At 51.2% G+C, this 16,122-nt stretch overlaps 1 protein-coding gene across 4 annotated transcripts in view; it reads right to left on the reverse strand.

Moving 5' to 3' along the window:
• The window catches only part of NFASC (neurofascin), a gene marked incomplete at both ends in the record, with an annotated part of 53,510 nt that overhangs the window by 10,639 nt on the left and 26,749 nt on the right, over nt 1–16,122 (reverse strand). For 2 of the 4 annotated variants that reach the window (XM_084275977.1, XM_084275978.1), the window contains one exon: nt 15,524–15,697. In XM_084275977.1, coding sequence (XP_084132103.1) covers nt 15,524–15,697 — 174 coding nt within the window. Of the gene's footprint in view, nt 1–1,464; nt 1,621–3,590; nt 3,708–6,214; nt 6,466–13,485; nt 13,522–15,519; nt 15,698–16,122 lie in introns of all 4 variants that reach the window. The other 2 variants (XM_084275975.1, XM_084275976.1) reach the window with 2 other exon arrangements.

Here is a 16,122-nt window from a genome sequence, read left to right on the forward strand (position 1 = left end):
GCGTGTCTGCGAGCCGAGCCCTGCCAAAGCGAAGCTGTGAAACCTCCCGAGGCAAGGCAGCCGCGCCGCCTGGCACGTACAGCGGCGCAACGATGGGGGACAAACCGCCCCAGGTGAAAAAGAAACCTTTCTTGAAAATGGGACTCTCTGCAAAGCCAAGCGTAGCCCAGGCGCTGCTCTGCCCTGGATTTGACCACATCACGGGGTGATGGAGCCCTTCGAGGAGGCACATCAGACCCCAGCGCTTGGCAGAGGCAGGACAGAGGTCAGCACTTGCTGGTTGTTTCTTAGTGTTGGACAGCTTTAGACATGCAGAAATACCAGCAGTTGCCAACTGTCCCTGGGTCATCTTAGTGCAGCAGAGAATTACTTGGTGGCGTTATGGCTTCCCAAATTTTTGGACATCAAAAGAGATGTGGGGAGGGGGGAGTTGGGGAGAGTGGCCGCTCCCCTCCCTTCCCCCTGCAGCACTCCCTTGCTGTGAATCACATTTTCCTTTCTCACTTCTCAGCAAAGAGCCTGGGAAGTGCCTGGGCTTTCCATTACACGGCTGGATCTGAGCAAAGTAATTTTAGTTCTTTGAAAAATCACTGCCTCTACCTACTACATCTGTCAGTGTGGGCTGCTCCAGTGTTGCTCGCTCCTTGGTTTTTTTTCAGCTAAGTGTTCAGGCCTGTGCTCTCAGAGATGCTGTGCACAGATTCCTACGGCAAAACCCCCAGGTGAAGACAAAGGAAGCTGGTTATTGCTGGTTTGATTTACTGAAACTCATCGAGTGTGAATGGGGAAGTTTTATAAATGCATAAAGCCCGATTCAACGCCTCTGGAAGTCGGTAAGGGTGTTTCTCTGGCAGGGAGCCCGTCATTAGGAAGCTGTAAAACCCACTCAGGTGCTAAGCCTGGAAAATTGCTCGTGCAATTAAATGCAAGGTTGCCAGAGGAAACATACCTGGAGGATGGAAAACCCTAGGGATACACCACATGTGACTGACCCAGGTCTTCTGCAAACACTGTGTCCTGCTCCTCACTGGTATCTCCCCGCCTGCCCCTCTGCTGTAACCGGTCACACACAGTCTCTGGGACCAAAGCAACCACCATCCCCGGGAGTAGCGATGCGCAGGTGGAAGTGCAAACACACAGTGGCTGGGGCTTCCAGCAGAGCCTCATGACAACACAAGCGTGTTCTCCAGAGGCCTTTTCACTGCAAAGGGATCCCCATCCCCTCCTGGGGCTCTCCTCCTCCTCCTCCTCTGTGCAACAACCTCCCGGCGGTGCTTTAATAAGGGCAGAGATGTGTGGGAGGGGTGGGGGGGTGGCAAGGGAGGGCTGCCAGGAGGGTGGATGAGGGTTGTTCCATGCAGTCATGGTCAAACCACTTCCCGCCACCACGCGAATGACGTCGGCGGTGATGGATGTGACATGCCTCGGCAACGTACCCCATGGCGGGGCTGAAGCCCATCTCACCTGAGCTGGTGGTAAAGGTTATGTACGAGTGTTCGCTGGGGCTAGACCATATGGGGAACACCCACAGCTTGTACATCATTCCCGGCGTCAGATTCGCCAGCTGCACAGAGGAAGGGGTCTGAGCTTTAACAGGGATAGATTTCTCTGTCTTGTTACCTGAGAAACAGAAACCGCACATCAAACCCAGCCGCAGGAGGCTCAGAGAGATTACCGTGTTGACACTGCAGGCAATGCATTATGCTATCCCTCGCTGCTGAGCAGAAATAATACAGCTTGATGGTCAAGGAGCTATTAACGGCTTCGTCATGATTACTCGCCGAGAATAGAAGAAAATCGGCGGTGCAGGAATACGCTGGGGGTTTTGCTGCATCCCTGCTTGCTGTACTGCCAAGAGTACAGGTAGCTATTCGGATGTCTCCCTGCTTTTATCTGGTCCTTTATCTGCCCAGCCTCAGGTCTGGATATTTGGGTATTTATGGGCAAAAGGTCTGGAATCTGCCTGGTCCCGCTCAGCTGGGTGAAGGTGCAACAGGACTCAGTAAAGGAACCAATTCTTGTGCTTTTTATGATGTTGCCTGTGCATCAGTTTAACTAGATAAGGTTCAGGCGGCTTTGGATGAGTTGGTAGTTGTGTTAAATATGCTGCAAGACTGCTTGCAGCTTTTGGGGGCAAGAGGTGTTGAGCCCTTCAGCTCAAGGAGGGATGCTTGTGGGCTGAGCGCTCCTGGGCTCCATCCAAGGATGACCTGTTCTTTGCACTGTGCTGGGGATCGTTTGCTGACAAGTTTGATGCTGAGCATTAAAGCACTGGATCCTATGAAAGCCTGCAAGCAGGAGTCTGACTTGTGGCTCTGGAGGTGGACACCTCCCAGTTTGGCTCTGGTGAAGGAGAAATGTGGCTTTGGGGCCAAAAAGCATGCTCCTCGCTTCAACCATCACCAAAAAGGGAGGAGAGCCATGGCTGCCTGGAAAGGGCTGAAACCTCCCAGTTTTCCTCCCTCTCACCCAGGTTACAACATGAGTCTCCCAAGGCACTGCTGCTGCATCCCATCCCAAGCCCACATTCAGCATGTGGGATCTGGAAGGGCATCGCCTGCGCCTCGAGCATCCCGGTGATGGGAAAAAAAGGGGACTGGAGGCAATAGTTTGGGAGATGGGATCCTTGGCATTTAGGGCTTGGAAGGCTGATGTGTGTCCTGAATTATGGAAACCAGTTTGGAAGGGGGAAGGCTGAGCCCAGCCCAGCCTGTGCTGCCTAACAGATCCCTGCAGGCTGCGGAGCGAGACCAGGCACTGGCTGCACATTAGAAATTGTCTCAAGGACAAAGCAAGGTCATCTCTTAAATGATGTTGTAAGTGACCAAAAGTGGTTTGCTGTTAATGTTTACCCCTAGTTGGTTTGTTTTAAATGCTGATGTAAGACCAGCATGCCAGATGATGCGGGGGCTGAAATGGCTGGGAAATAAAGTCAGAGCTAAGCAGTAGTCATCACTGACTATCTATCCAAAAAACCCCAACCAGCCAACCAACCAATAACATGTCAACATCTTTCTCAACAAGTACTAAACCCAGAAATACTGGCTTTGAGTTTCCAGACTAAGTATGTAGCCTTACAATTTTAAGAGACAACGATATCCCATACGACAGGAGCTTTGGGATCATAGATGATTCTGCCAACTCCAGGTTCAAGCAGCCCATCTTCACAAGCATTTAAAACTGCTCTCCAATTTACGGAGGCTTCATTTGTTTCCCCTCAAAGTTTTGTCCCCTTTCACATATATATGTGCATATATATACTCACACACACATATTTAAGGTTCTTTATGTTGTTACCATACAGCCCAGCTTGATGGACAGTTCACAAATGAACAGTCTTGCTAGTCTATGTTCTGTAAACACCTCGCGACAGTCGGTGCAAGGAGGGGGACTCACTTGTGAATCACCAAGATTAGCTCTAAGCAGCCATGACCGTGACCTGCCTTTTCCTCTCCCATCCTCCACGAGGCCACTGAGCATCGTTCCACACTCAGTAATTAAGACCAAGTAATAGGTTGCAACTGTGGGAGCTGGCAGGATCTCTAATGACATCACCACCCTATAGAGTCCCCACGCGATCTGATGCTTACTGGTGATATACTTAACCACAAAGTCAGTTCCTGCAGAGTAATTGTGGCTCCAGGTGATGTTTGCCCAGTTACTATTAGCCATAGCTTTTATGTCCCATATGGATGATCCATTGGTGGCTGGTGGACAGGTTAGAACAGGAGTTAGTATTTCGGATTATACACGAATGAGACCTCATCTAGCATCTGGTGTTGGCAAAGCCTTACCAAATCAGTCCTGAAGTTAATGCTTTGATCTTAGCCTACAAGTATGCCCAAGGATGGTTTGGTTCCTGTCAAGATCCTTAACTTTAAAGATTTTTGGGAGGGTTGGGTAGCAGAAGCTCCTTGTGTATTGGTTATCTTTGGAGTCTAAAGACTTCTGTGGCACTTCCCTGAGGATTTCAGTCAGCAGGGAAATCTCTTGACTAAACTCATGCCCAAGCGGACGTGGGAGATGCGTGCATGAGCGCACACGGACTCACTGCCACAGTGAGAAGGAAAGATGGAGGGAAAATATTGTCATCTTCCTGGGTCTAGAGACAGCCAGTGGGGCAATGAAGTCACTCGTTTCTGATTTTGAAGTTAAGGATTGTCGACGTTGCTTTGGAGGGTGGATGAACTCCGTTTCTAGTGAAGTAGAGCTAATCCACTACTTTAGTGGGCGTTTAAGTGACACCAGATCAATCACACCTTGGTTTTATGATTATGATCCTCGTTATGATTATTTACTCAAGGGTGGAGCTCAGGTTTTGGATTGACAAACCATGGGTTAGTACCCACCGTCCCGGGGATGAGGCCAGCCCTGCCGCTTTTAGGAACCCGCGGGGACCTGATGCTGTGAGGTCAGCACCCTGACCTAGAATTGCCAGCGCAAAGACAACCTGTGCTGCCACACGCCCTCCCTGTCTGCCTGCATTAGGGCTCAGCCTCTTCCTGCGTGTCCCCAGGGTGGCTGGGGACACAAGCGGTTCCTCCTCCATCTCCTCTCCCTGCTCTGTGGCACTGTGAGCTCGCTACTTAATTGCCTATTTCTCAATTAGCAATGTTTCCCTATGCAGCCGCTTAATAGAAACCATGTTGTGGTAGCAAATGTGCTTCATCTGACGTGATGAAGCTGTGTCTGTATTTCTTGCACCAGTTTTTAAGCTGGTTTTGCTCCAAGCTCCCAGTGTGTGTTCCCTTTAGCGCAGCTTCTCTGGCTGGGGAGGGTGGGTGGTGCCGCGAGCGACAACACAAACTTAAGTGTCTCAGTCCAGGTTTATATGGAAACGAGTGTGGAGCAGCCCAGAGAAAAGAAGACTAAGGGGGGACCTTATTAATGGTTATAAATATCTTCAGTATGGGATGCAGAGGGGAATGGGCAGCCCCTTTTCAGTGTCTGTGGGGACAGGACAAGGGGCAATGGCTGCAAGTTGGAGCACAGGGAGTTCCACACCAAGATGGGGAAGAACTTTTCCCCAGGGAGGGTGAGGGAGCCCTGGGACAGGCTGCCCAGGGGGTGTGGAGTCTCCATCTCTGGAGAGATTCCAGCCCCGTCTGGACGCCGCCCTGTGCAATATGAGCTGGGGAGATGCTCTGGCAGGGGGGTTGGACCCCAGGAGATTCCTTCCAACCCCTGGGATTCTGTGATTCTATGTGTTACTCATTTTCAAACCTGTTGTACTGCAGAGGAGGCCGATACTCCCTGTGTCATTTTTTTGATGGTGTTTTTAGCCACCCTGAGCTAGTCTTGTGCAAGAATATAAAAAAAGTGGTCTGAAGTGCCTTAATCAAAGCCCTTGATTAAATGGGTGTCTCAATTGTGATATTCATTGCTATTATCTTCACTCCCTCTTTATGAAGAGCTAACAAGGATTTCTGTAGCTTGTGCACTTGCATCTTGGCCCCCTGTCCAGATATGTAACTGAAATCTTTTAATTGCATTCTTTTCTGCTACTAGTTTGCTTTATTTTTTAATTATGCATTGTTATAGTCAGGTTATTATTAACTGTAGAAACCATCATAGCAGTGCTTTTAAAGCAATACTCAGCGAGACACATCTCTCTGTAGCTACCAGTACAACACGCAGAGCAGGGGATGTGCCTCCACCAACACAGAGCTTGATCATCCCGTTCTAGCTGAGAAGTTTAGTTTGACCCAGTAAATACCTGGCACGCACCTGTGAGTTATAACTCCAACACTTCCCCAGATCTCCTGTGGGCTATCGCAAAGAGCAGGAGCATAAACTAAAAGACCCATATAAATGATGACAGGTCTCTTAGCTAACAGCTGATGTGCTAAATTTGAAGCGACATCTTCTATAAAAGTAACAGAACCCCTTTTCACTGGCAATAAGACAGGAGATAGGAGTCTGAGAGCTTTTGTAGGGTCTTTCACCTCCTTCCCAACCGCTGAGGCTAATTGAGCATCATGATGCGCTGGGGAGGGCTGCGTTATCCCTGAGACTGAGACCCCTAAATTGCCAGGAGCCTCTTGAGCACCTCAGCTCCCGAGCCTGTGCCACTTCCAGCACCTCACCAAGCCCTTCCCAGAGCATGGTATGCCTTCAGTTTTCCCTGTGCCCGTTACTAATCCTTGCTCTGTGCAAGACGCGGGGAAGGTCCCAGTAGGGTTAGAGGGGTTAGAGGAAAAGGAAAGCGCAGTACCCAACTCCTGCTTTGTGGTGGCAGCCGGAGCCCGCTCTGTAGCCGCTGCGGTGCTTGCGATGGTGGTGGCGGGTAGAGTGGCGGCGGCTGTTGTGGTGGTGGTTGTGTCGGTGGTGGTGGTAGTAGTGTCGGTGGTGGTGGTAGTAGTAGTAGTGTCGGTGGTGGTGGTGGTAGTTGGGGCTGTAGTAGTACTGGTTAGATCGACTGTAGTTGGAGGCAACCCAGTTGCAGCTGGGAGAGGGAAACACTGGCTTTTTAGATGAGGTGATGTCTCCTCGGGGCTCGTGCTCGCCATCCCCGAGGGCTGGAGACGCGGGCATGCGAGAGAAAGCAGAGCGGCGCAGCACAGAGCCGGGGCCACTGGCGGGGAAGGGGGATGCAGCAGACAGCACTGGGAAACACGAGCCTGGACCACTCCTCCCTTCCCCATCTGCACGTGGGGATAGCTGAGGGACAGGGTGTGGCTCTGGGGGAGAGGAGGGGCAGCTAGCCCCCTTGGCACACTGCTCCTGCCCACCCACCAGCCACCATTTGAGTCCTTTCCTGGGTCTGATCGACTTGCTTCTCTTTTACCTTTCTCTGCTGCTGGTCCCCCCACCTCCCTGGGCTTCAATCGCCCGGAGTGTAAGGGAAGTGAGGGGTGTTTGGGGGAGGCACAGTGCCCGCTGTCCTCACCCATCGTCCCCCACGCAGACCTGCACTGAGAGCACTCAGGGCTCCCGGAAACAAGGAATGGGGTTTATCTCTTAAGGAAACATAATAATCCCATTTGTCGTGGGCCAGGCAAGCCACAATTACATTCATTCAGCAGCCCCTGGACTACAACCTTCAGCATTTTGCTCAGAGAGCTGGTGGGTGCCTGGGGTGTTCAAGGCCAGGTTGGACGGGGCCCTGGGCAACCTTGTGTAGCTCCAGGCCTGGAGGTTGGTGGCCCTGCCTGTGGCAGGGGGTTGGAGCTCTGTGATCCTTAGGGTACCTCCCAACCCATGCCATTCTATGATTCTATGATTTTTGAGCTGCCAATTCAGCCTGCAGCTTCTGAGCTGCTTCCTGTGGCTCGGCTCAGAACTAACACTGCAGACTGATGCAGTTTGGATTAACGTAGGTTTTAGCTCATCAGCAAGCAATGCCATCATCACCCCTCACAATTTGCATTTAAATTAGGACAGAGGTGGTGGCACACCCCAAGCTGTCCAGGGAGACAGTCTGAGCAATTTGTAATTGTTGGCATTGCACCCCACTGAGTGCTGGGGAGGATCTGGAGCATCACCTGAAGGGGAGTGCATTGACTTGGGCCTGACAACCTGCCAGCAGAAAAAGTGGCTGAAGAGCTGCTTGAACTACCCATTCAACGAGCAGAGAATTACCCTGCGATGCTTACACCGAGTTGTATGTACAAATCCCCTGCTTAGACAAATGGAACCAGCTATTTGAAGTATCTCCCACAAACAAGAACAGCTCGAGGAAAGTATTTAAAAGCCACCCCAGAACCAAGCCAGGGCTTTCTTTTTCACCAAGTCCCTCCCTAAGGAGAGCCAACCCCTAAAACCTTGGCCTTTCCAGAGGTCTGAAAGCAGAGAAGAGCAGTAGGTCGCTCAGCCCAGCTCCCTACCGTGAGCAGCTGCAATAAAACCACAGTTACAAGCACAAACAGAAACACCAGCCCACCCCAGCACGTGCCCGGAGAGGTGGTACCAACACAGCATCGCAGCCAGCCCCATGCAGCAGTGCAGTCCCCGAAATACAGCAGCCACTGAAATAAAGCACCTGCCCACCGCTGCCCCATGGCTGGGCAAGGGGCTTGGGGGTGGGGAAGGGTGGTGACAGGGAGGAGACCCAGCCTGGGTGGGAGATAGCATGGCTTTGTCCTCAGGGGTGGGCTTTGCTGTGTCCCACAGCTGTATGTTACGAATACCCTTCTCAGGTTGTGAAGCATTAACATCCATCTTCACAGAGTCATGGCAGGGTTGGGAAGGGGGGTTTGGACAGTTAAGAGATTAGTGTCACTAGGTTAATGTCACCATTAACCCGATTAAGCTGCAGCTCCTCATCCACTTGGCAAAGTACACGCTCAAACAGCACCGGAGACACTCTCAGGGTTTCCCCTGAGAATCACTGGCTTCCCTCTATGGAAAACAGGACCCAATGAGGCACAAAGTAACTTGCTGAAAGGCAAGAGCTGGTAGGAAACCTAGTTAACCCCCCACTCCCCAGCTTGCCCAGCTATGCATCGTGCACAGCGTCTTTGTGGACTGTCTGCATCACCCAGCACTGCTGTAACAGCTTTAGCAGGAGCAGAGATTCAGCTGCAATGCTCTTCCAGACCCTAGATGGGAAGAGATTATCTGGGCTAAGTCAAAGCTTCACTATCCCTCGTGTAGGGTATCATCTTCATGTATTACAAACAGATACATGTGTACCCAAGTGAAGCTGCAGTGCCAGGACCCTCCTGGATGCTGCATGGACCGAAGTGGTTCAGCATCAGGCTGAGCATGATGCTCAGCTCTGGCTGACTGTGATGCCAGGCAGGATTTGTCCACGCTGCTCCAGCACTGTAGCAGAAGTGATCCTAGAGAGCAGGACTATCACATTGCATCAGGATAACACAGGCTTGCACCCGAGTGGGTCCCTGCATGAGGTCGAGGAGGGGGTGTTGACCCTGGGGGTGTAGGACTAGGAACAGGTAAAAGTGTGTGAACGGGTGACTCGGGAAAGCAACAGTTCAGAGAGGGGAGGATGGGAAGAGCAGCTGTGGGCAGCATCGTGCTGCAGGATGGGACCAGTGGGATGGCAGCACTGCGACTGGCCCCGGGCTCCAGTGGTTCTGGTGGAGTCAGTCGGAAGCTGCCTCGGGATTCAAAGCTCCAGCCTCATTTGTGTGTGAATATGAAATGTATGCGGGAGAAAAGCTCAGCTGGGAGGTTCGGGGGAGAGAAGATAAGGGGCATTTTCTTGGCTTTGAAATCCATCCCCTAATGAGACCTGATTTCAGCTGGGCTGGGGCAGGGGGAGGTGGGGGGGGGAGGAAGGCAGGTTGTGACAGAGATCAGAGCACTCCCAAAGAAAGGGCACCCCACCATGGGGGAACAGTGGGGAGCAGCCCACGTGGGGCTGTAGGGGACTGGGGTCCCCCCGCCTTGCCCTCCAGCCTGGGGCTAATTAAGGTGTGACGGATCACTGCTCCCAGCAGTTAAAGAGGGGACGGGGAGGAGCCAGGGAGAGCCAGGCTGGCATTTCCAGAACTGCTCAAGCAAACTGCTCATTTTTGAGACACCACATCAGTCTAGCAATCACATGCACACTCCTAAAACAAAAGCACCTGCAGTACTTCATCAGGTGTAACGTTTCTGAGCCGTGCAGAGCAGCTGAGTGTCTTTTTTCTGTGGTCCCAATGTGAGATTCATTCAAGGGCTTGGACAACAGTCGCCTCAGGTTCAGATACAGGACTGAGCATCCCTTTGTGTGATGGGGAAAACAACTCCCCCGCCCCTCTCTGCAAGCAGAGACGGCACAGAGAAGGGGCTGCTGCTTTTCCAGATGCAGCACCCTGAAAACTTGTGTGCCTAAAGACACGGCCCTGACATTGCCCCAGCACACCCAGGAAAGCCAGAGTAAGAGCCAGCACCAGCAATTCCCGGTCCCTTGCTCCCTCCACAGCCTAGCCCATCTTCCTGGAAACATCTAAACACCCGTTCAACTCATTAATAGGCCCCATCTTTGCAAGGCAGAGATTGCTTTTTCTGTCTGAGAGATGCATTATCTGTTCAGGTAATGGAGACCGAGGGGCACGGTGGGGAGGAGATGCTGCTATAATGGCCAGAAGATGCAGCAGTCTGGTTGTAGCAATTCATAGGCTGAGTAATGAGCAAGATGCTTGCAGCGGGACAGCTGTTCTCAGCTGCAGCTTGGCTCCTGTGACCATGAAGGGACTGATAAAAAGGAGCCCAAACCCTGCACAAGACCTGGGTGAGGCTCAGATTGGATAAAAACCCCACGAGATGAAGAATCATAAAAGCAAAGGGAGATAAAGAATTAAAAAAGGGAGGGAGCCTCTTAAGATGGGACTTAATTCCTGCTCCAAGGAGTGTAGCAGGTCAAGGAGTAGTTGCATGTTTTTTTGCAAAATACAGGAAACAATATGCATCCATACTGCTCTTTAATTATTTAAAGGTGCTTTTAATGTGTTGTTAGGCTGTAGTAACAGCTTTCCCTTGGGTGTGCCTACAAAATAATTAGGCTTGGAGAAATTTGATTAATTTTTCATGGATTTTGATGATTAGCCAAAGACATTTTCAGAGATTTTTTTTTTTCTTCTTCTTACCCACTCCCAGTTTTTAGCAACAGAAGGAAATTATAAAGTCTTTACTAGAAAGTGCTCCAAATCTGTGATAGCAATAAGAGATTCAAGAATAGAAAGGAGCAATTGAGCAGCCTCTAAAAAAGAGGGGGCAGCAGTTCTCTGCGGCTCCTGCTATCCGTTTCTAAAAGGAACAATAGGATCTTTCTCCTCTGGTTCCCAATTATGGAGACAAGGGAGCAGAGAAAAGTCCAAGACCAATACTCTTTATAGTCCCTGATGACATTTTCCCATACTCACAGAAGTGTGGGATCTAACTTTGATTTTTTTTTCCTCATTTCACAGCATAAATGAGAACCCTCTTTCCATGGCTCCTCTTCTCCTGTATCCCCTTTTCCCTTGTTCATTCAGGTCTGGCTTAGGAAAAATAAAGCCTTTCCTAAGCGAAGGTCCCTACCCTTCATTTAAATTTCGTCAAGCTGGTCCAGTTTCTCACACACACAAACCAGTTACGAGCCTGTATGGGTAAGGTTACCCCCAGAAAGAAAAAAAAGAAAGATGAAAAGGCCTTTTTAAATTTTTCTTAGTGCCAGCAGCCCCTGGCAAAGAGCTTTTACTGCGATTTAGGACAACTTTCACTGTGAGTCCATAAAAAAAACCCCTACGAAATGTAGGTCACTGAGCGAAGCTGAATCTTCTGAGAAAGGTCAAGCAGTATTTCACCTGAACTCCACACTTGTTAGGAAGAGAACCAGCCTCTCGGGACAAACACCACTGGAACTGTGTAACAGCTCCTGTGCCTGCTCTGTGTCCTAATGAGAAATGACATCCAGCTCAAGAGCAAGACAAGGATGTGTGCTGGGTCTTGCTTACGCTGCCTTGATTTCTCTTGCTGAAGCCTGCCGTGGCTGAGGGAGCACTTACAGACCTACTACTCCATTACTGACTCTTAGATGTCTAAAGGAAACAGCCTGCAGTTGTGTCAGGGGAAGTTTAGGTTGGATATTAGCAAACATTTCTTTACTGAAAAGGTTGTCAGATGTTTGGCACAGGCTGCCCAGGGAGTGGGTGAGTCACTGTCCCTGGAAGTGTTTAAAAGAAGAGATGTTGTACTTGGTGACATGGTCTGGTGTTGGACCTAGTAGGGCTGGATTCAAGGTTGGACTCAACGATCTTGAAGGTCTTTTCCAACCATAACCATTCTATGATTCTATAATTCAGCTCTGGTGTATCTTTGAACTTTACTATTTCTCCTAGCAGAAGGTAAAAACAGGGTGGTGGGGGACAAGCAGGCTCTGTTCTTGTAGAATTATCCTTTTAATGGCAATTAATTAATCTAGCTTCCACTGGTGTAAGAAATTATGGCTGATGTGATGCCAGAAGGATAAAGGGACCATGTTGTGTTTTCGAAGTTCAGCAGTATCCACTGCAAGTAGAAAAGTAAAACTTTGAGGGGGTGATCCTGCTCCACAAAGAAAACCCAGGTTCTTGGGGATACACTAAACCCTGGCCAAAGGACAAGCTCTAGCAGCAAAACCACCCTCCTGTGCCCAGGGGATCGAGGTCCTCTAAGCCACAAGGTCACAGCAGATTTTCAGTCTCCCACTACCCAACAGACCAATCTGTTACTCCCTTTTTCTTTTGGAAGAGAAAATATAGGTAAGAAAAAGCCCCACCCACCCACAAAATAATATTGTGAAGAAAGACATCACTGCAACAAAATAGGAGGAGGAGAGACATCTGTGAGGTAGGGAAGCAAAGCCTACAGGTGCAGAGAGCAGGTCCTGCACTTGTATCCTTTGGGAAGAGCCTTCCCTAGGAAGCCATTCCTCCTGGGGAAGGGCTGGGGCTGTGTCCAGCAAAGGCAAAGCACGACCTCTTACAGAGCCCTTGGTGCAGGGCCAGTGAGGGCTGCTGCTCCAGCCAAAAAGCTGGGGTGCACGCTGGCTGGCTGCACCCTGAGCACTGCCACTAGCCCCACAGTTGTCCCAGGGCTGTACTCTCTGCTGACATACTGGCTCAAAGCTGGGGGGGGTTTACACTGGGAAGTCGTGGCTGCGGGTTTGGAAGAGGTGGGTGTCCTCCCTTGGGCAACCAGACACTTGCGCGTTGCAGTATGGACCTTGCAAGGTTGACAGTGGGCAACGGAGGGTTTGGGGTTCCTCCAAAGCAGGTGGAGATGCTGCATCCACCCCACCACCACCACCACCACCTCCACCCCAAGAGAAGTTTTCTCTCTGCTTCAACTGCTGCTGTAGAAAGTCGCGATGGGGGGTGGGGGGGCAAAGCCAGCGGTAGCCTCGCATGCAGACATGCAGAGCTGCGGCACGAACATTGTCCTTAACCCTTTCAATGGGCACCTGGGAACAAAAGGATTCAGCTGTGCAAGAGCCCTGGCAGCCCCGAAAGAGCTGTGGGGAGGTGTTGGGGGGGGGGGTTGTGGTACCCTCATGCTGTGCCACATCTGTCTGGCTCCCGGAGACAGCTGCTCCAGCACCAGCATCGCTGCGCCCCGGTGTGAAGTACAGCTTAAATACCCCAGGGCAGAGCACTGGCTGAGGTGGGGTGGGGCCGGGGGCTGGTACACGTTTGTCTGTATTTTGCAGGGCAGGGCAGTCGGTGCTGAGAAAGGGAGAGGGCTTTGTGCAGACCTGCGATTAAAAAACCTCCTTAACAGGGCAACTTGACTCTCATTTTTGCTTGCACAGCCCGTGGCAGCTGCGGGGTTTGGTGGGTTTGGCTATCATTAGGCATCTGGGATGCTGTAAAGCCCTGCTCAGCGATACTTTAATCTTCGCGAGCCCCCTGTGGAGGCTGCCCAAGCCCCCACTGCCTGGGGGCTCCGTTTTACCTGCCGTTCTTTCATATGCCCAATTTAGACTGGTTGATACTTCACTTTCCCATTGAAAGGGTTAACGGAGTGCATGCTTAATTGCCAGCTAGTGTGGAGCGAGCCCTGCCCCATGCCTGTTACCTCCTCCAGCCGGTACGGTACCTGGGGTTGGCGTGGCTTCAGAGGCAGCGCCAGGGATAGAGAGGGGAGGACGAGGAGAGCATAGAAGAGAAGGGAAGAGAAAACACAGGAATGCATAAAACAACCAGAACACACCGGCAAGAGACTCAGGACCACTTGCACACACTCACTGGAGGCTTGGGAGAGAAGGGAACAAAGGCGTTAGCTGCAAACCCATCACCCTCCCCGCGCATCGGAGCCACACGCACAGGGCAGAGAGAGTAAGGACAGCCCCTCCGAGGTGGAGGTGGCTGGTTAAACACACACCAGCTCCCCAGCAGAGACGCCTGTAGTGGTGATTAAGTGCTTAAGCAGGTGCTTGTATCTAATCCCAGCAAAGACCGGTTTCGACACTCTCAATTTCACTTCAGTGGCTTTTTTTCCTGGTGTAATTCAAAATTCATCCCCCACCCTGCCGTGTGTGGGTGGGAGCCCTTGGCACAGAACGTCAGGGAGATGTATTTTACACAAACTTCTCAGGTGAATGGGTCTGACAAGCAGAAAACCACCTCTAAAATGTATTAATGGGTCTCATTTTCTTAACCTGCTGCTTTATTTTTTTCATTCCAAACTCATCGTTCTCGCAGGTTTATAGCAGGTGTCTCCATATCAAAGCTGGTGATCATACTCACCTGCCTGGCTTTAGGAAAACCCCCCTAGGTTGTGTTGTACCTGAGGGTCTCATGTTGTGAGGTCAAACTTGGCTGCATTTCTATCACCTCAGGCCAGGATTTGACTCTCTAATAATTTTTCTTGCTGCTTAATAGCCAATACTTTGCCCTTTTGCTAAGCGACAGCATCCCAGCCCTTCGGCAGGGGCACCACTGGGTACCACCCCCCATCCGCATCCCTGACCTCGCAGACAGGGAACCTTACCTTGTCGTGCTGGCGTACACTGTACCTGACACAAACCAGTGAAGCAAAGTACAACAGCAGTTGGTTATGGCTATTATCTAACTGTGTTCTCCTACCAGTCACTGCCGCCAGTGTATAGAAACAAACCCAGTAAAGCAAGTGGATGTGAAAGGATGAGAACTATCAGCACAGAAAACTTCAATCCCTGTGCTCTAACAGTGTGTTCAACAAAGCTCCTTTTTTAAAGCAATGATGTTCCCTCTCACATTTGCCAGGGTGTAACTTGGCTGATTTCCCCACATTTCCCCCCCACCCAACACAGCACAGGCAGCCCCGCCCGTTGCTGTTCTTGTCACGGCAATTAGCGATGCTGGAGCCCACCTAAAAGGTGTCAGGAAGCATTTCATTTCCACCCAGTCATCAGTGGGAATTACTTTTCCTACTCAAAGCCATTAGCTGGGGAGGGGGAGATGGGGGGAAGGAGACAAACCCCCCATTAAATCAGAGCGCTAACCAAATCATAGGTCTTTTAGCAAAGGCTAAAGAAGGGAAAGAGCCAGCTTTTGTCTCCTTGAGTTCCCTCAGGGCTCCTGAACTTTCACTTAGCATGATGAATGTCCCACAATGGGCATTTTATTGCATTATGGATCTGGGAGCTGGGGCTTGGCTTTGGAGGGTCAGGTCAGCTGCTGGTTATGGGGTGTGGGGAAGCGTCACCATACCCCTGCCAGGGCTGCGCTGCCTGCGGGGTCCAGCCGCTGCACCCCCTTCAAGGCACATAAAAAAATCCCTCCCCTCTGCACCTCATGGAGCTCCTGTAGCGACTACAGAGGGGCAGACCAGAGCTTCCCCTTCTGCCAGAGCAGAGCAAGACGCCCTCCTGCTCCAGGGCATGTGAGGAACGCTGATTGCTTAGGGGGTTCTGCAGAACGGCTCCCCAGCGCATAGGACAGCCCCCCAGTAGTATCTCCCCTGGTCATGCTTCTCTCTATCCTGCAGCAGATAGCAGCTCTGCACCAGTTACTGTCTTGTACTGGTTGCTCTGTGGACCGCCCCATTCTCTGACCTGCACTTTTTGGCTGACACGTCTCATCACCCCCCCTAGCCCCTCAGCAAAGCCAGATGCTGTTGTTGCTGCACATACCTTCATTCAGCAAGGCTGGCGACTCCTCCACTATGGTTTCTCCTTCTCCCACCTGGGTCCGTGCCCGCAGGAAGAAGCGATAGCGTGAGATGGGGTCTGTCCTCTGCAGGGTGAACCTTGTCTGATTGGGAGAGAAGTTCTCTACCAGGGTTCGGCCCGTTTTGGATCCATTAACTGGGGAGGAAAGGCAAGTTGTGGTGGCTTCAGCCTTGTTTCAGAAATATTCAGAGCCATCTACCTCATCAGCTCTCCCCTAGGACTGTGGGTGTGGGGTTACATGTGCTCAGAGCTATAGCTGCTGTAAATATGCTTTCATTGGGGAGCTGGTGACTTGCTGGCTGGGGAAATGCCAGCAGAGACCTTCAGGGTCACATAGGTGACCAAGAAAGGGTGCAGCACAAGTGCCAAGGTCTGTAGCAGAGGAGGTTGTGCTGCCCCGGGCATCATCCTGGGCGCTGCAAAGCGTGGAGCACTGTGGGCAGCATCTCTTGTGTAGCCAGAAACTTGTGTTTGAGTGAGCACATAAACTACTCAGACTGTGCTCAAAGGCCTTTCTAAATCAGAGAGCAAACTTATTGCCCTTCCATGATCAAAAGTCT

The sequence above is a fragment of the Gallinula chloropus genome (assembly GCF_964237585.1).
Source record: "Gallinula chloropus genome assembly, chromosome: 27".
NCBI classification, from domain to species: domain Eukaryota; kingdom Metazoa; phylum Chordata; class Aves; order Gruiformes; family Rallidae; genus Gallinula; species Gallinula chloropus.